The 20,699-nt window shown below is 32.5% G+C and overlaps 1 protein-coding gene across 2 annotated transcripts; it reads left to right on the top strand.

Moving 5' to 3' along the window:
• The first annotated feature begins 414 nt into the window (after window positions 1-414).
• On the top strand, window positions 415-18,537 carry LOC108913213 (zinc finger protein OZF-like). 2 transcript variants are annotated; one of them, XM_018718720.1, is made up of 5 exons: window positions 415-501; window positions 559-1,368; window positions 4,650-5,003; window positions 12,356-12,572; window positions 18,115-18,537. In XM_018718720.1, the coding sequence occupies exons 2-5, from the start codon at window positions 666-668 to the stop codon at window positions 18,476-18,478; spliced, it is 1,638 nt and encodes a 545-aa protein (XP_018574236.1). In that variant the 5' UTR covers window positions 415-501; window positions 559-665; the 3' UTR covers window positions 18,479-18,537. The 2 variants fall into 2 exon arrangements, with proteins under 2 accessions (XP_018574236.1, XP_018574234.1); XM_018718718.1 differs by having other exon boundaries at window positions 421-1,368.
• The last annotated feature ends 2,162 nt before the right edge of the window (window positions 18,538-20,699 follow it).

Genomic DNA, 20,699 nt, shown 5'->3' with positions numbered 1-20,699 from the left:
TAGTGATGGGCATAATCGACCAATTTTGATAATCGAGTTATCGGTAATCGAGTACTTCTAATAATCGAGTGATCACTCGAGATACGAGATATCCATGGTTTTCATCCCAGCGGCGCACAAATATGTTTGTATTAGTCATATATTACTTATAAGCGTAGCTAAAAAAAAAAAGCTCACGCACTTCAAAACCTAACCACTTTTTCGTTTTATTCTAAAAAAAAGGTTACGCAATCAGTGACTATTTGCAGTATGCACTAACATTTTAGGGTGCAACCGTAGGGTAATAATCACTCGAGTGGTGGGAGTAAACATCTCGAGATATCTCGAGTGATCTCAATAATCGAGAACCACTCGATTTTTCACTCGAAATCTCCCATCACTAGTGTCGTCTGTCAAAATGATGCCAAGGAAGTACACAGTCAAATGTCAATTTTTTTCTAAATATTTTTTTTATTTATCAAAATTTATCGTGTTTTGGTCATGTCTTTGATGTCATTGAAGGTAGTTTTTAATTAAATATTTCAAAACAGTATTTTTAAAGTACTGTTTATCTTGCAGTGAAAAACATGTTACATAGTGCTATATTCAGTCGTTTGTCACAAAATATGTTCGTGTAGGTAATTTTTTTCATAGAAAAACTTAACCTACTGTTAATAGTTGTTATAATGGCTTTAAAAAATGATGTTTATATAAAAGAAGAGCCAGAGGATGACAGTGACGATTTAGCCGTTGTGAAAACTATGGTTCCCGAGGTTAGTGTTAAATTGGAAGAAGACACTTTTATACAAGATAAACCAGAATTTGTCAGTTTGCAAGGTGATGTCGATGTAAAGGAAAGTAGTGCTGATGCTTTTATGAATCATGTTTCACAAGACAATGAAACTATTGAAGTCTTACATGACAACTCATCTGAAAATCGAAATGAAATAAATACAATTTATGAAAATACTTGTCTCTCTAAAATTTCTCAGGAAATGAATGATGAAATACAAGAAAAAACAGACTCTGAGGACTCGTTAAGTGATGAAGATGAGGATGAATTTACGTGTAGAGTTTGTAAACAAAAATTTGCTGATGAGTTTGAATTAGAAATACATTTTAAATCGAGAAGGTTGTATGAAAAGTGTTATAAGTGTTGCGGATGTGAAAAACAATTTAGAGACAATACACAGTTAACTGTTCATTCTAGGAAGCATACTGGGGAACAGCCGTATTCATGTAAAGTTTGTGGGAAAAAGTTTTCAGTTAATGGTAATCTAAGTAAGCATATGCGTATTCATACAGGTGAGAGGCGATATGAGTGCAATATTTGTCAGAGGAAGTTTACACAGTTTGCCCATTTGGAAGATCATATGAAAACACACTCGGGTAGGTGTTATACCAAAATTTATGAAAGGGAAACCTCTGGCCAAAATTTATACATCTGCAATACTCATTTTTGTAACTAATTACTCAAATATTACTTACAAATAATACAAAAGAAGTAGAGAGCAAGGTGTGGAAAGTATTACTCAAGTTCATACACTAAATTACTCTTGTGGTTTCCTTTTCAAAATTTTATTCAAAATTACATGTAATATTTTTCATCTAAAATCTATAAAAAATATATGTATATTATTCCAATTTTCTTTTTCATTGGCATGTATCTATCACTACAAATGCAAGACTAAAAACTAGGAGGCGGTACTCTCAGATCTAAGAATGCTTCCTGCAAAAATAAGCAATTTGTTACTTGCATTTTAATAGTAAGGTAATAAATGATAAATGTGTGATTTATCAGATCCAGCCCATAAAAGGTCATAATTTGTCAGCAAGCATCAGCCTTACTGTAACTTATTTGAAAATATAGCTTATAAAACCAATGACAAATATATTTAAATAAACACGTTATTTGTTGTTAGTTTACCTGCAATTTCTATACATTTTCTTAGATATAAAGATTTATTTTACGCCGGTTGGCTTTTGAGCAACACTGATTTAAAGCCTTTATAAATGAAGTTTAATTTATTTCCTCCTTTATTTCGTAGGCTCATCTTGCCATTTCTATTTCAAATATACCTTTAAGTTATTTACATGACAAATAAGGTACTAAAAATATGTCTCAAAATGTTACTGACCTTTAATTATGCGCTCTTCAAAAGGGCTTATAGTTCCCTTAGAAAACTTTTGGATTATTGGTTTATTGGAACTTTTCTTCTTATTTTTGAACATATAATCTAGTGATGAAATTTGGTAAATTAATTACCTACAGTCGATTTGTGATCAACACTTTCCTGATAGAATTTTAAGGTTGATATTACTTGAAAATGGTAGTACATTCTGTTGAAGTCCAATGAGAACACCTTTCTTTTGAAAACAAATATGATTTTTGTATTTTGTATTGAGACTTGGAAATAATACAAGAGCTGCGGTTGTTACAGCAGAGATAGTGGAGTAACATTGTAAGTCGCTCTCAGCGCCGGACTGGCCATAGGGAAAAAAGGGAAAACTCCCGATGGGCCGCGGCCCGAAAGGGCCGCTTCGCCCAACATTTAATTAGATATATTTCAAAAATTTTAAACTTTTAGAGTGGAAATCAAAAAAAATAATTGTTTTTTTCTTGGACAATTTATTTAAGAGACATGCAAGTTAAACCACAGATGCTTTTGGGATAAAGGAAGTTCATTATTTGCAAAACTGCAAACAGGTGTGAGTTAAACTCTAATAGGCAGGGAAAAGCAAGTAAAACCTAGTATCAATATTATAGTAAAACCGAAGGTAGCTGAGTAAACCTTATATAGGCTGGGGAAAGCCTATATAAAGGTTTAAAATCACCTGCCTTTGAAGAACTCTTCGAAAAATTGCAATTTTTTAATCCAGATACTTCTGCCGAAAAAGCAAGAGAAGAAATGCTACATTTAACAAATAATTGGCGAAAAATTAAATCGTCACCTTTGGACGAATACGAACAAAATGATGACGTGGATAATAGTGATATTGAGCTTTTAACCGGTAATGACGATGATGACGATGTTAGTCATAATGGTGACATAGATGATGATGAAATTACTTCGAATGTTAAAGACAGTCAAAGTAAAGAAAAACAAAAAAATTTTGCAAAAACTATGCTGTGTGCTGCTATAGAATTTTAAACAAGTATAATCTTCTTACGGGCACTTATCCAACGCTTAGTTTAGCATACAAATATCCTAACTCTTTCTTTTATGCAGATGGTTTGTGAGCGATTGTTTAGTATTTTAAAATTTATCAAAAATTGGTTGCGAAATTCCATCGGACAAGAAAAATTAGAAGCCTTTATATTTATGAACTCTGAAAATGATATTTTAAACAAGATCACGATTAACGCTGTAATTGACTTACTAACTTCAAAACATCCAAGTTTTAAAAATAAGCTTTTACTATAATATTATTTTCAGATTTGTCAGATGTATTTTAATCGAAATTGCTGAAATTATTAAAATTAAGTTTTACATGTATGTAATTCTTTTGTATACTATTAGGTTAATACATATGATTTAACAATACGCTTTTTTTGGTTTTATTTTCGTACAAATAATTGTGGTTTATTCTAGAATTAAGTTCTTAGATTACAGCTCTCATATTTTCATGTCTTATAGAATACAAATTCGTATTCTATGGCTTGATGGATTTAGAAAAGTCTCTAGTAAAAAGTTACCGAGTAAAGTGCTTAAAAGTAGTCGAATGTAAGGTAAAATTATCCACTGAAAAAAATAAAAGAAATCATAAACTAATTGATGGATAATATAAAAAATAATACATTTAAAAATTTTCAAACTTCTCAACTTTGGACAATTCGGCATAAATAACGACTATTTCAAAACTGTACACTAGAAAAATCCGTTTACTTTTTACTATGGCAAGCCGAGTCAGTTTAGAATTTTTTAGGGCCGCTAGTTTGAAAAATTCCCGGGCCGTTTTTTTCTCCCAGTTTGGCGCTGGTCGCTCTCTTAATCGCTCCTCTTTTGACAGATAAGTGACTCTATGGGTGAAATTTGGCTGTAGTACAATTGTAGATGACTGCAGAAGTGTTGTAAATTTGTTTTTATTAATTTCATTTTGGGGACTAACCACTGGAGTAGAAAAAACTGCTCACAAAAAGTAGTTTTTACTCCGACATTATTAGTTCTGATCTATTTCCAAATCAAACTCTAGAGTGAGTTTTAATTTATCCTGATGAGAGTAAAATAATTAGAATATCTAAAATTTCATTTACTTATTTATTCCAACAAGATTCAGAGGTATTGAATAAAAAACCCTCTTTAGAGGCACATCTTCCTATTTTGGACAATATAAATTAGATACTTTCTTTTACTGAAATAAGTAACTATTAAAAGACATAAAACTTGACGTTCTATTTTTTCATTTTGCAAAAATAGCTTCTATTTCTATTACTTAACTTTTAAAATGATAATGATGTGATATGTAATAACAATATTTACCTAATAATTTCTTAAATAAAGGTCTATGACTTCTAGTATTTGAAATTTTATGATGCCATTTAGAATTAAAACTGAATTTTCCATGTAAATCGCATGAAAACAACACTGAATAATATAATATGTAATTATTAACACATTAATGTATGTTGCTGTCTTTCAGCTTGATTTACATTAGATAATTTTTTGTAGGTGATAGACCATTCGTTTGTGACTTCTGTAATAGTGCTTTCAAGACGAAGGCGAGACTGAGAAAACACAAAAAGTCTCATGAAGATGACAAGGTTACTAAAAGGTCCATGCCATGTCCGGTTTGCAATAAAATAATGAAGAGCACAAAGCAACTTTTGGCTCATATGGACACACACGATGGTACTACACCAAATCCATTTTCCTGTACTATCTGTGGAAAGACCTACAAGCATATGTTTTCTTTAAATTTCCACTTAAAGATGCATGGGGGCGTTAGGGAGTTCAAATGCAATTTGTGTGATAAAGCGTTTTGCAACGCAAGTCACTTGAGGAGACATATTAACTCCCATACAGGTGAGATTATTTTTACTTTTTCAGATATTGAGTCAGACACTCATATTGTTGATTGGAATCATTTATTCATATTTTTATTGATAATTTGCATAATGTAGTATACAAAAACAATACTTATTGTATATAGGTAATGGAAGAGTGGGGTAATCTAGGCAAAAATGTAACGATTATATTAAAAAGTCTTGGTTCAAAATATAGGATACAAAATAAATAAATTTTCATTAATTATTTTAGATGTGACCATTTGTCGGAATTATGGATATTGTATGGCCAAGTATATGTGGATATTTTATGTGCACTATACAGGGTGTCACCCAACAAATGTTACATACTTCAAGGGTATAATCTAGAACCCAAATGGTGTCACCTTAACCAAACTTGCTTAAATGAAAAATATCACAAAAAAAGTTACAGGGTGTTATAGTTTATTTTTTTATTTCTTGTTTTCTCCTTAACTGAGAACCCAGTTAACCGTTTTGCGAAAAATTTGCTGTTGCTTAGTTTCTCTTCATGGAGTATACAGCGATTATGTTCCTATTAGGTTAAATCATACAGGGCATTTTACTACAACCTTTTGAGAATATTCTGTAAAATTTTTCTACATTTAAATTTTTACACACAGCTATCAAAAATAGGTACATAATTTTATTCTACACAAAAAATACATACCTATCAAAAGTCAAAATTATGCTTAGTTATGAAGATATTACAGAAAATATTTATTAACACATACCCGAGATACCCCATATTTTTTGGAAATAACTACATATCCGAAACACCATAACAAATCTGGTAAATCACTGTTAAGTTTGTATTCTGCAAAAGTTAGTTTCTGACATACATCTAATTATCTATGGTTTCTGAAAATGCCTCGTCACAATGAATGTACGAATTATGAAATGAGAGATATGATACCTATGTACAGGAACATTTTAGTGGACACGCTGCTAAGAGAATATATGAAAAACTTTAACCGAATCGCAGACAGCCTTCTCATACATTGTTTGCTTCTTTATTCACCATATTAGGAAAAACTGGAAACTTTCGGTCTAATTCAGGAAATGGAATATACGGTTATTATGCTTTATACACAGGCTCTTATGGGGGTGGAAAATACTTTAATCAAAATTGCTCTTGAAAATAGTTAGGATCCAGAAAATAAAATTGTAATTAAAGAATTAAATATTATTAAACATTTTAAAACAATAAAAATATGCACTTACAATGTAATTATTGAGATAATGGAAAGAATAGATATTGACTTTGACAAATTTGAACAAACATCTGATCCAAGAAAGGAAATATGGCAACACTGTACGCTGTATTTAACACTTTGACTAACGCGCTGTATTTGAATAGCTCGATTATAGACTATAAAATTATTCCAGTCGAAAACATACAGGGTGTCCGGTAACTACGAGGAAAAAATAAAGGGTTATATGGAGCAGGTCAAACGAGTGCTAGTACTTCATATAAACTTTTTACCTAGGTGCTATTTATTCTTGAGGAGTTATTGTCACTCAAACTAAGAAGTTGAAAAATAAATATTGTCCATAATTTCTAAAGACTTACTTTGATTAACTTGAAATTTGGGGGATCAAAGCAACTCATTTAAATGTATCTCTGTACATTTAAAATTGAATCAAATATTTTTTATTATACAAGGACGGTCGAAACTATGTTCTAAAATTTATGCAACTTTGACAGAGCTGTCAAATTTTATATTTCGCCCTCGCAGACAGATAGCCCTGTTACTTTTCTACAAAAAGGTATACTTCATGACTTATGAAAGAATGAACGGTTGTCAAGATAATTAAATTTTTGTATTTTGTGTATAGCCACAACCGTAGAGCTGGGTCGCTCGTTCATTTTGGATGTGTCGGCACGTGCGGCACAACTCATTTAAGTGTGCCGTTCAATGCGAGTCGTTCATTTGAACGACACGTGCAAGATGTTGAATGTTGAATATGCTGACAATTGCTCAAGTAAACACTCGTCTCTTGCTCACTCTTGCTCTTTCGAGTTGTGGCTGTGCCTAATATGCACAACTGGTGGAAGGTGGCACTTATTCAGAAAATGCTTTGACAAGTAACAAAATCGTGATCATTACAAATGACCCTATTCTTTACAACTTCCTTCGCCTTCATATATAAGGATGGCTAATCGATTTTATGTTCTTTTTTTTGAACTAGGAAAACTCCACCTAAAAAAAAAACAACTATTTCTCTCTCTATTATTATTTTCTATATAATTTAACAACTCTTATTTATTACATGTCGTAGCATCATCTGTTCCGTGTGAGAGGATTTTTTCCAAAGCAGGGCAAATTGTTACTGCTAAATGAAGCAGTTTACAAGCTGAAAAAGTCTCCCAAATTATATTTTTAAATTATAATTTGTAATAGGTATCTACATAATTTGCAAACATTTTTTTAACTATTACTATTATTATTATTATTATTAACTGCATTTGAGATGATTTTGTTAATTTAATAATTTTTCTGTTTATTTATGCCTAGGAGAAATAAACTTTATTCTATTTTTAATATCTTGATAATAATTTATTGCAGTTTTAAACAATTAAAATTTTTTTGTTTTAACTATTAAAATATTCTACAGTATTCTAATAATAAACATTTATTTTTACATTTGCGGCTCACTTATTCCTAAATTATATTTCTGACATGATAATCAGTCAACGTTATATGGAGAATTCACACATATGTAGTCCAATCGTGAGTCGTGGTATTTACCTCTGACTCTGGAGCTGGAGTGGAACAATCGAGCTCGGCTCTCGGCTCGTTCAATGTTCAGTGCTCGCTCAGTGCCGGTCACAGATTAGGTGCCGATATGAACGATGAACGATTAGCTCCTTCGTTGCGAGTTGTTCGTTTAAGGCACGAGATTATGTGCCGGCACATTCGTGCGAGTCGTTCATGAGCGACTCAGCTCTACACAACCGGGGCAACAGAAAAAAGTTAAGAATGAAACATATGGATTAAATGAGATTACTTCAGTAAATTTTGTTGCACTCTAAATAGCATTTGTGGATTCTGTTTAATTTCATTACAATGATGTTCTATTCTTGTCGTCAACTCTTCTTTTGTATAAACCGGAGTTGAATACACCAATTCTTTTAACCCCACAAGAAGAAGTCAAGGGGGTTAAGATCTGGTGACCTAGGTGCCCATAAGTGTTGTCCGCCTCGCCCAATCCACCTATCACCAAATGTTATGTTGAGTAACCTCTTTTAATCCATGTGTTTCATTCTTAACTTTTTTCTGTTGCGTTGAGTCCCCGGTTGGGGCTATACGCAAAATACAAGAATTTAATTGTCTTGACAACCTTTCACTTTTTCATAAGTCATGAAGTATACCTTTTTTGTAGAAAAGTAAAAGGGTTATCTGCCAGCAAGGACGAAATGTCATATTTGACAGCTCTGTCAAAGTTGCGTAAATTTTAGAACATAATTTCAACCGTCCTTGTATAATAAAATATGTTTGATTCAATTTTAAATGTACAAAGATACATTTGAATGAGTTGCTTTGATCCCCTAAATTTCAAGTTAATCAAAGTAACCCTTTAGAAATTATAGGCAATATTCATTTTTCAACTTCTTACTTTGAGTGACAATAACTCCTCAACAATGGCACCTCAGTAAAAAGTTTATATGAAGTACTAGCACTCGTTTGACCTGCTTTATATAACCCTTCATTTTTTCCCCGTAATTACCGGACACCCTGTATGCAACATAACCTAATTGCAACTTGAAACAAAAATTGAAAGGATCTCTTTGCAAAATGAACAGTATAGATGTTCTGTTATAATCTTCAATTTGACAAGGCGACGTCTCACTACAATACAGTGAGCTTCTTCATAGTTACCATATGGATTCTCGGTTTGCACATTTTACTTTTTTTTTCATCAATCTACGTTCTATCTGTTTCATATGCCTTTTATATTGCTTTTAAGTCATTACTTTTCCTTTATTGGATGTTCATTTATGTTTACGGTATATGCACTAAGCACAGTTGACAGTGAACAAATAGACACTTTTATTCAAATAAAAAGTTAATTGCCATGCATTAAACACGAAAAATATATGCGAGCTTGTATACCACGATCATAATTTTAAAATTCTATTTCTATTCCTATTTTTTGTAGCCACTTGAAAATGTTGTCTCCATAATTTTTAACTGTTTTATATATCTATTGTACATGAAATTATAAAAACCATGCATTTTTAATTTTTCTGACACTAATGAAATTTTCTAACCCTTTTTAGCATATTTTCAACATTATCAGTGAGAACATGTATAGCTTTTATTTTTGAACCTTAATTCCGTATTAATAATATCACTTGATGTAATTTTTTGAATGGTGTTAAAAAATTTTACTCTTTTTACTGAAATGAGTATTTCTGCCACGCTGAAAAGAAAATTTTTAAATAAATAACATTTTGGTCCTAAAGAATCAGTCGAGGGGTTGACTTTATAAATTTAGTTGTACATAACCAGAGACGAGAACATAGATAATTCTTCACGACTACAATAATTACAGTTTACATTTTGAAAAACCTTTTTCCATTATTAAAACCTTCATTATCAAATTGACTTGAAGTCAAATGTGATTTTTTTTTGTTTCGTTTATTTCCTTCTATAGAAGTGTTACATAATATTTAACCTGTTATTAAAGGGACGGTGAATTAATTTTGAGGGATTTACAATAGATGGCATAACTTATGCTAAGTATATCGCATCAGACACTTATTTAACTATATTTATGTTAAAACTGTGTCATTAGACTTTACTGTTTATTATATGTCATTTTCTGAAGTGTAAACAATATTTTTTTCTTCAGCTCCGAAGATGTCGAATTACTTTTCACATTTAATTCAAAGATAAGTGCTGCTGAAAGTCGTAGAGTGTTGTTAGAAACTTAAGGTGCACATACTTCATCGATAAAAATGTGTGAATATTGGTTTCAACGTTTTAGAAGTGATTTCGATACAGGTGACAACCAAAAAAGTTCGAATATGAGGTACTGGAAGCATTACTCGACCAAGATTCATGTCAAATGCAAGATAAACTTGCTGAATCATTGAATTTTGATTGCACAATAGCTTCCAAATGTTTAAATATGACACTCAGTATGATTCAAAAGTAAAGAAATTGGGTGCCATACGAATTGAAGTCGAGAGATGTTGAACGGCAATTTTTCACGTGTGATTAATTGTTTCAATGAGAAAAAAAAGGGTTTTTTTGCACTAGCGATGAAAAATAGATACACTATGATAATCCTAAATGTAGAAAATCGTGGGGTTTGCCTGGTTATTGATCAACATTGACGTCAAAGCCATGATTCATGATTCGAAGCTCATGCTGTTTGGTGAGACCAGATTGGTGTTGTGTACTGCTTCAACCGAATGAAACCATCACAATTGATGCATTTAATTCGTGCATTGAAGAAAAAACCGCCGCAATTCGAACAAAAGCACGATAAAGTAATTTTTCAACATGACAACGCTCAACATGTTGCTCATGAAGTCAAAAAATTTTTAGAAACACCAGTGGCGGCTCGTGACAATGAAAATAGGTGAAGCATATTTATTGATTGATTAAAAATAAAAGTGGCGCAGGCGAAAATTTTCAAATTTTCAATGTCAAACGGCTTTAAATGAATCTGGAAATTTTAGTTGAATTTACTATATTACCGAAAAACTGACGTTGGCGAAAAGGATTTAAATTTTATAAAAAATAGAAATATTAGTTCGACTCGTGGACTTAATGATAGGTACAGATACAGATGTTAAGCGGCGAATTCGCCATATTAAAAAAAATGTCTAGGAACTGTCAAAGTTTTTCGTCCATCACGACAATTAACTGGTACTGGCACTTTTATGCTTCCTAATTCAAATATTTCTTTAAAATTCCTCTCCTTTCTTTTTTAATTTAAAAGTTTTTGGGTATTTTTAATTTGTGACATACAATAATTAATATTTAGTGAGCGTTTCTGTAACACATCAAAAAGAATATCAGTAATTGAAAAACATCCGCACAACCACTTATACTCCGAATACCATTCATTCCGAAACTTCCGAACATACACTTTGTCTTTTAATCTCCCCCTTTTTTCCACATCGAGAGAAGGCACAGGTCTTTCGCAATTTAAAAAATCTTTTTTGTCCTCAATTTTCCATCTGGAAAATGGCATTTCCAATAAAATACATACATGATCGTGCATAGGAAACATTTCTACAAATTACTGGTACAAAACAAATATTAATAAAGAACCGTTATAACCGTGCACTGGGCAAAGTATCGTATATGTTTAAACACGATAGACTAGACAGGCGATGGGCGATTGGGCGATGCCGATGAGCCGATGAGAATGCTGCTTGAACTTTTGCATCACTCGTTCTCCCACGCCGTAGTTTACACATGCGTTGGCTGCCTCGTTGCCATGACAACCGCCGTACGGAGAGCTACGGAGAGAAGCAGATACATACCAATTTCAATATGAGTCACTTGCGTATACTCTACGTTGTTGGTACGAGGTTGATGTTCGCGCTCAACGAAGGCAATTATTTTTTAGAAGGCGTTTTTTAGAATCGCGGAATTATTCTGTTGATTTCTGCGTATAAGACAAACAAACACAATACATTTTCAATATAGAATTATACCTAAATTATAAAATTTATATAAAATTAAAAATAATTTTAAATTGCACAACCAAACGGAAATTTTAGGTGAAGCGGTGCGTCACTTGCGTCACCCGACGAGCCGCCACTGAGAAACACTGAAATGGGATTACTACTTGTTCCGATCCATGGAATACGGCCTGGCTAATCAGCACTTTCAATCTTATGAGGATAGGAAAAATTAGATTGATTGATGGATAGCATCAAAAGATGAGTTGTTCTTTCGAAGCGATGCTTCCCGAAAGATGGCAAATAGTAGTGGCTAGCAAAGGACAACACTGAAAAATAAAAATGTACACAATTTTTCACAATAAAGCATTGAATTTACAAAAAAATTATCAAAATTAGTTCACATTTCTAGTACTTATTTCGTCATTGAGAATATTCAACCAATAACTCTCAACATTTAAAGAACTATGTGAAACAGTTCTTCTGCCTAATAAGCCCAGTTTTTTTGCGGGATTTTAAAAAATTTTTGTTTTACAGCATTAAATAACACGACCATTTCGATAACGAAAACTGAGACGTAAACAGCGTAATGTGTTGTGTAGACGTTTTTGTTTAGACAAATTAAATTTATAAAATCAACCCCTTGACCTATCCTTTTGGTGTAAGGGTTTATTTATCTTACATTTTGAATCTTTAATTTTTAGGTATAAGGCCTTATAGTTGTGATTTATGCATGAGAGCTTTTCCATCCCAACAGAACCTAAAGCGGCATATGATGACTCATACAGGTGAGAAACCGTTCTCATGCCAGCAGTGCGGAAAAGGGTTCCTAACTTTAGAAAATTTAAACCGTCATAAAAGAACTCATACTGGGGAGAAGCCTTTCCCTTGCAATGTTTGTGGCAAATTTTTTGCACACAGGTAAATCCAATTCTACAGTGGGGTCATTTTCGTTCTGTAATTTTTTTCCATTTTTACTGTTGATGAAGATATTTGTGTAGGCATAATAAAATTTCGTAATTCAGAAGCTTCCAAAAAAGTTGTCATCAGTTCCCTACATTAATTTTATTTTTAGGAATTCCATTGCTATTTAATTTATTTTGGAAGTATATTTTATATCTTGTGTTTTTTAAAAACTGTTATTTTTATCCAATTTTAAAAAACAAAACATTGATTTTAATGACTAAAAATACCACAGGCAATTGTCAATTAATCTTAAATTTTATTCCTTGTATAAACTTTATAGACTCAATTATCTGTAAGAATCTAAGAGCTATTTTTAGAAATTCTGAATAATATAAAGGTTTGTGACTTTTTTGTTCAACTGATTTCTTTGTCAGAATGAAACTAAATATGCCTCTGTTATCTGGATTCTACATTCTCTAATTAGAAAGGATTCAGAGAAAATATCTTGAAATATGTTCTAGACTTTTCAAGTAGATTTCACCTAAAAGAACTAGCCAAATGTGAGGTTTAACTTTCTACTTTATTTTATTTTCACATAAAATTTTGAATTATTAAATTAATTTTCCTGATTTACTTAGTAGTTCAATTCAGCTGAGTATTCCTTTACCCATTCTATTTCTTTGTTTAGTTCACACATACAAATATATCGTGCTCTGTTAATTCCAAATGTCAACTGACAAAATAGATATGACCGTATCTTTGTTCTTAGTGCATTAGAAATAATATCCAACAGTCAGACGCAATCGCCTTTGATTCGAAACAATTAATTTTGAACTTTATGGAAGCATTATACAGGATGTCCCGAAATTCATGCAACAAAATTTGGTCACAGATTCTTAAGACAAATTTAGGGGACCCGTATTTGTTATTTTTCCCAAGTGGCCCCCTTTTTCGGAGTTACAGCCCCCTGAAGTCTGCCCCTAAGTATAATTTTTTTTTATACCTCAGAACTAGTGATGGGAGATTTCGAGTGAAAAATCGATTGGTACTCCATTATTGAGATCACTCGAGATATCTCGAGATGTTTACTCCCACCACTCGAGTGATTATTACCCTACGGTTGCACCCCAAAATGTTAGTGCATACTGCAAGTAGTCACTGATTGCGTAACCTTTTTTTTTTTAGAATAAAACGAAAAAGTGGTTAGGTTTTGAAGTGCGTGAGCTTTTTATTTTTTTTTAGCTACGCTTATAAGTAATATATGACTAATACAAACATATTTGTGCGCCGCTGAGATGAAAACGACCAATATCTCGTGTCTCGAGTGATCACTCGATTATTAGAAGTACTCGATTACCTATAACTCGATTATCACAATTGGTCGATTATGCCCATCACTACTCAGAACCCTGTTGTATGAGAATCACTAAATTTGGTACACAGGGGTTTTATGACACGGGAATCTGATGGTGCTAAGTTTTTTGGCGGGGAACCCCCTTAAGACAATTTTTTGTGGGCCCCCTAGTCTTTGGGGCAAAAAAATTTGGTCGCATATTTAAATTTCTTAAAAATTATCAGTCTACTAGAAAGCCATTAAATTTAGAAACTTTTTGTCTCTTTTTACGTTTTTCGAAAAACGCAATGTTTCGAGAAAAATGTCAAAATGTGTTCAAATGCATGTTGTGATTCGCCATTTTCCTCAAAAACATTGAGTTTTACGAAACAAATATCAAGAGACAAATAAGTTTCTAAATTCAATGGTTTTCTAGCTAACTAATTATTTAAAAATAAAATTATTTTGCGACCAAATTTTTCTGGTTCCAAAGACAAGGGGCCCACGAAAAAGTGTCCTACGGGGGTTTCTCGTCAAAAAGCGCAGCGGTGTGAGATTCCACAGGTCATAATACCCCTGTGTACCAAATTTAGTGATTCTCGTACAACATGGTTTTGAGATATAAAAAAGACTTCTTAGGTGCAGATTTCAGGAGGCTGTAACTCCGAAAGAGGGGACCAGTTGGCAAAAATAAAATATACGGGTCCTCTAAATTTGTCTTAAGAATCTATGACCAAATTTTGTTGCATGAATTTCGGGACACCCTGTATAGGAATGATCATAGGTCTGATTGTTGGAAACTGTTTTGGACTGCTCTAGGAACAAAGCATTTATATGGGAAGTAACTTTTGAGTGGGGGTCGCATTTATACAGAGACTACCTTTGATCTTCGGAAACTCGTTTCAATAGTGTATTTTTTCAAATTCCGTCTTGAAAACTTAATCTTTCTTTAACCTTTCTTAGTAATTTTCATACTCCACCACATCCTGTACTGGTACAACGGTCCTCTTCCACCGCGATTAAAATTTCTGGTTCCTAATTTCCCGTTCTCTGAATTTGTTCCCGTCCAACATTAGCATATTGGTGTTCAAAGCTTCCATAATTTATTAAATGTTGAACAAATCTCACAAACATCTTATTCAGCACTTGATGGTTGGGATAATCCAACTGATATCGTCTTCTTGCAGCAGAATCGTTTTCCCCGAATAGAAAGTAGTTGCTATGATTAGAGCATATCAACTCTTTCTTGATTCATATACATGCTTCTTCATATCATACGAAAAAACAAGAATACACTGTACTGTCACTAAACATTGAGATAAATAACTTTATATGGTTATACATTTCATTACATAAAGGCACTATATGAACCCACTTTTGTAAACTGATATAGTTGAAAACAAAACCGTAATGATGTATTCGGCCATTTCCGTTTAGCCGAATTAACAGGGCAGTTTATTTTTAATGCATTTACCATCTCGTCATATCATACCACGTGAAGACAATTGGCGGTAGCCAATTTTTAAATTAAAGATATAGCATGTAAACAGAACAAAAGACGCTAGCCTCTGCTGCCCCCCTTTGTAAGCATTCAGAACAGGGTCTGCTTAAAGTTAAATTTTTCACGGTTTAATTTTGTTGCTATTTTATTTATTTTGGATTAATTTATTATGTCTACCAGCGATTCGCTGCTGAAGTAGCTGAATAAGAAAAAAGAGTGGAAACATATCATATCTCTTTACATACGTGTACTGTACCTAGTGACAGTAGTACAGTCCAGTTAAACTAGGTCAATGTCGGAGGTCATTGATACTATTTAAAAAACTAATTATAACTCGATTATTTATTTGATTAATAAATGAAGAATTTCTGATTCGTATTCAGGGAAACATGTACTATTGCCCCTAAAAAAAACTGACCCCCACTTAAACTTACACCCTGTATAATTTAATATTGGTCATATCTATACAGGGTGTCCCATCACGAACTCCATTGATGGATATCTGGGAAACCGCTCAAAAGATTTTTTTTGAAATTGTGATGGTGGAACCCCCTGTATATTATTGCATTTTTGGAAATATTATCTATTTTTAAGTTGAAAACATATAACACACTACATACATAGGATTGACCGTTTCCGAGATATTTTGATTTTTAAGCAATATTTGACAGATGCAGACTGTCAGCAAAATTTAGTTTTCCCGGAAACAGGTTTATTTTTTTGTGCAAATTGGACATTTTCTAGAGGAAGACCTAATTTATCGAATTTGACATGAAAATTTTCCAATTTTTATACAGGGTGGTCAAAAAAAATGATCGAATATGAATTTCAGAAAATGTGGAAAACTAGAAATTTTTAATTGGAAACCCCTAATTTGTTAACATATTCGCATTCTGTACTAAAATTAAGTGTAACTTTGTTAAAGTTTCCCTATACACCTAAACCCAGTGGTTTTTATTTTATTTACGAATAAACATTTCCCTTTTCTTAAAATGATGTTTCCATTTGTTTCGCAGATTTTAGGTTGGCCGTGACAGGTAACAATCAACATGACAACTATCACAGGTTTTTAATTGTCAAATTTATTTAGTTCCTTGTGGGTCGATGCTCTAATAAAATCCAGTTATATATGCTATTTTATTTGGGACACTAAAAAATAGTGTTTACTCCAGTAACATCAAAGGAAAATTGTATGCATAGAGTAAGGCAAGCATGTGAGCATCTATCACCGGAGCAGCGACCCACAAGGAACTAATACTAAGGTGTGAAAATTGTTTAGAAGTTGGGAAGTTGAAGGAAGATATTTTGAACATTTATTAAAATAAATTTGACAATTAAAAATCTGTGACAGTTGTCATGTTAATTGTTACTTACCTATCACAGCAAACCTAAAATGTGCGAAACAAATGGAAACATCATTTTAAGAAAAGGGAAATGTTTATTCGTAAATAAAATGAAAACCACTGGGTTTAGGTATAGGGAGACTTCAAAGAAGTTACAATTAATTTTAGTGCATAATGTGAACACGTTAAAAAAATCAGCGGTTTCCATTTTCCACATTTTCTGTACTTCATATTCAATCATTTTGTTTTAGCCACCCTGTATAAAAATTGGAAAATTTTCATGTCAAATTCGATAAATTAGGTCTTCCTCTACAAAATGTTCCATTTGCATAAAAAAGTAAACCTATTTTTCTGGGAAAACTAAATTTTGCTGACAGTCTGCATCTGTCAATTTTTGCTTAAAAATTAAAATATCTCGGAATTGGTCAATCCTAAGTATGGAGTGTGCTATATATTTTCAACTTAAAAATTGATGATATTTCCAAAAATGCAATAATATACAGGGGGTTCCATTTAAAATAAGAAAGTTAGTATCGACTTCCGGTATAACCGTAAGTACGATGACCTTGAAAATATTTTAGCTTGGTAGGCCCTACGGTTCCCTATATATCCATCGATGAAGTTCGACGGTGGGACACCCTGTATAGAGGAATTACATTTAAAACACAGTTTCCTAAGGATATCTATAACAAAAAAAGTTTCAACTATGCACTGGAAAAATAGTGATTACTATGACCCTGCATGAAAAGGTATGGATTCGACTTACATGAACAGCGCAAAGGCATTAATTAGTTTCAATTAGTTTTGAAAGGTAGCAATAACTGTATTATTGGATGAAATCCAATGGTTCAAGAGAAATTAAATGACGTATTAAAATGAACAAATCCTTATTTTGTGTAATAAATAAATCGTATTAGCGTATATATATTCTAAAATAGGAAAAATTTTACTTCACTACATACACTGATGAAAAAACATGTTCCTTTTTAATATCATTTTAATTTGGTGCGTATTATTATTTTGTTACTATTGAACATTTATTAACAAAATATTGTTTTGGTAGTAATTACGAAAAAAATTAGTCTTTTTTAATTCAGTATAAAACTTTTTCAGTATTCTTTCCAACTAGTTTCGGTTATTATGCTTCAGTGAAATAAACATACCTAAGCAGTTGTAGTACTTTTGGAGCTGCTAATATTAATCTTTTTTTTTTTCTTCTAAAATAGGACCAAAAATAATGGATTATAGCTTACGGTATTCTTTAAAAACACACAGTATAACTTTTAGATACAATTTCGCTTATGAAAATGACCCTACTGTTGCTTCCTCATGTTGGGATTGGAAAAGTTACAAAAAGTTTTAATAATTGTATATTTTTAGCACAACGGCCAAAGAACACCAACGTATTCACACAGGTGACAAACCGTTTGGTTGCAGTGTTTGCGACAAACGCTTTTCGCTGAATAAAGCATTATACAAGCATATCCGTGAACGTCACCCTGTATATTTCCCTGAGTTCAAACGCCTAAACGACCTACCTCCGAATGTTAAACGGGCAAGGGAGAAGATCAAGAGAGAACTAGAAGAAATCGATATTAAAAATGTGACTGTAGTGACAGACGTGAACACAAGTGACAGTAAAAGTGATATAGTTAAGAAAAGTGAGAATTTAGACAATGAAGAAAGAACGAAAGAGATACCTTTTGTTAAGGTCGAAAAACAGGAGTTTGATGATTGTTATTGAACATGGAAAAACGTTTTTATCGTTTTATTTGTTGTGTTCAAATAAATTTTCTTTTTTTTTAATAAGCTGTTATTAGTTATGATGTGCTGGGTAGGTACTGGTAACCGAAACAATTAATAATAACGTTCCCTAATTGCCGAAATGAAGAATTATAATTAAAAAGAGTATTTATTTTTTTATACATGACTTCATTAGTACGAGAGTTGCATTTTATATTTTGGGAATAGAGAACAAAAAAATAATTTATCATCGTATATGGCTTCATTATTTTTCAAAATATTCTCCATGAACAACAATACATTGCATGGTCTTGAACCAATTTTCAATGCCCTTTTTCCATTCCGATTCCAAAACATACATTTTAAACGCATTGCCTGCTTCTTCAGTCATCAACGTTGACCTCATAATTCTTTCATGTGCGGAATAAAAAAAGTCATTGGGTGCCAAATCAGGTCTGCACGGCGGATGACTCATCAATTCGACTTTTTCAGTCTCTTGTTTGAGCTTATTTTTCTAAAGAATTATGGCAAACAAATGGTTTGTACCACTCAAAATTGATTGTCCAATGTTACATTAATGGTACAGCTACCATGATTTTTTCGAAAAAACGCGACCAACTGCTTAGAAGCCCTTAGAAGCTGATAGGCATAGATCCATAACTTGTCACCTGTTACGATGTCATAGACGTGTTTTGAAGCACCACAATCGTATTTCTTGAGCATTTCTTTCGACCAATTGATACGAGCCTTTGTCAAATTATGTGGGATCCAACGTGAACAACTTTTTTTGGCGGTCAAATGTTCATGCAATATTCAATGTATCTAGCCCTACTAATGCCCAAGGATCTCACGATAAGTCACGTGGCGATCTTGCAATATTAGTTCATGCACAACATCAATGTTTTCTGTAACAACAACCAATTTTGCTTGATCCTCAGAAAACTTCTTGGTGAGCAAACTACGACCACGATTGAATTCTGTTTACCATCGATATACAGTGGTTTTTGATGGTTTTTCATTGCCAAAAGTCGAATTAATCTCATCGATGCACTGTTGTTGAGATAATCCATTTCGAAAGGTGTGTAAAAAGTAATTGCACAGAAATGGTCATGATTTTATCTTTTTTTAGGCCGAGATGAATTTTTCAATTCACCGTGAATAACACAAATAGCGCCTGTATAGTTTTTCCGAAGTCAATTATTGAAGAACCAATATCTTCAAGGTATGTACCAGGTTCGGTTGCTAAGCGGCAACTCGGCATTGAAATATTTGAAAAACTTGTTCCCACATTTATTTAACCATACCCATATACAGATCTGGTCGAACTAACAGTGCAGGTGGTAGAAATATATATGCTCAGTTGAAGAATGAGCGTGCGGGTAAAGAGCAATGCGCACTGTTTCTCTGGTCCATTGCGTTGTCAAAATTCAGTTGTCGATTAGTCGCCTAGCAGTGCAGTGCGGGAATGCGGAATTTGGTGTGATTCAGATAATTTTAATTTATTATAGGCACCCTTCTATTAATCATTCATATTACAATTGTGAAAGGGAAAAATAAGAGGGATATTTGGTTTACTAATATTATTTGTATTATTATGGCATTTTGGAGACATTTTGAAACGAAACAAAACGAAATTTACCATCAATATAATAAAATTGTTTGAGGACATAAATAATTAATATATGTTGTTGGTCAAATGAACATATAATAGACATTTTCTACACATTATATACAAATTATTATAATTTTCTACCTTTAGCAGAAAACTTTTTTAGGGACGCCCATGAAACTTATAAAATTTGATTGCTCGGTTTTTTTATGCATGTTCAACTGACTCCGGAAGAACTATACCTACTCAAAATGTTCTGAGTAAGTATACTGATGCATCAAACTTTACAATAGGGACGTCGGTTGTCATATGGCAGCACTAGGATCGTCCATTCCCGAAATATAAAAGCCAAACCTCGTATCTTTTCAAAAATAATGTAATGGATTAGTTCTCATTAAATAACTTTTTTTTGTAACTTTAAACTTTTTGTTTTAAAATAATGGTTGTTGAATATTTTACCAACAAAATTCTACAAGCCAAAAATAAGAAATAACATGAACATAGGTCTGCAAATTTTGGCTCCTCTNTCGAATTAATCTCATCGATGCACTGCTGTTGAGATAATCCATTTCGAAAGGTGTGTAAAAAGTAATTGCACAGAAATGGTCATGAT

The sequence above is a fragment of the Anoplophora glabripennis genome, unplaced genomic scaffold (assembly GCF_000390285.2).
Source record: "Anoplophora glabripennis isolate ALB-LARVAE unplaced genomic scaffold, Agla_2.0 scaffold572, whole genome shotgun sequence".
NCBI lineage: Eukaryota > Metazoa > Arthropoda > Insecta > Coleoptera > Cerambycidae > Anoplophora > Anoplophora glabripennis.
Note: the sequence above shows the minus strand (reverse complement) of the source record. Positions and strands in the feature narration are given on the sequence as shown.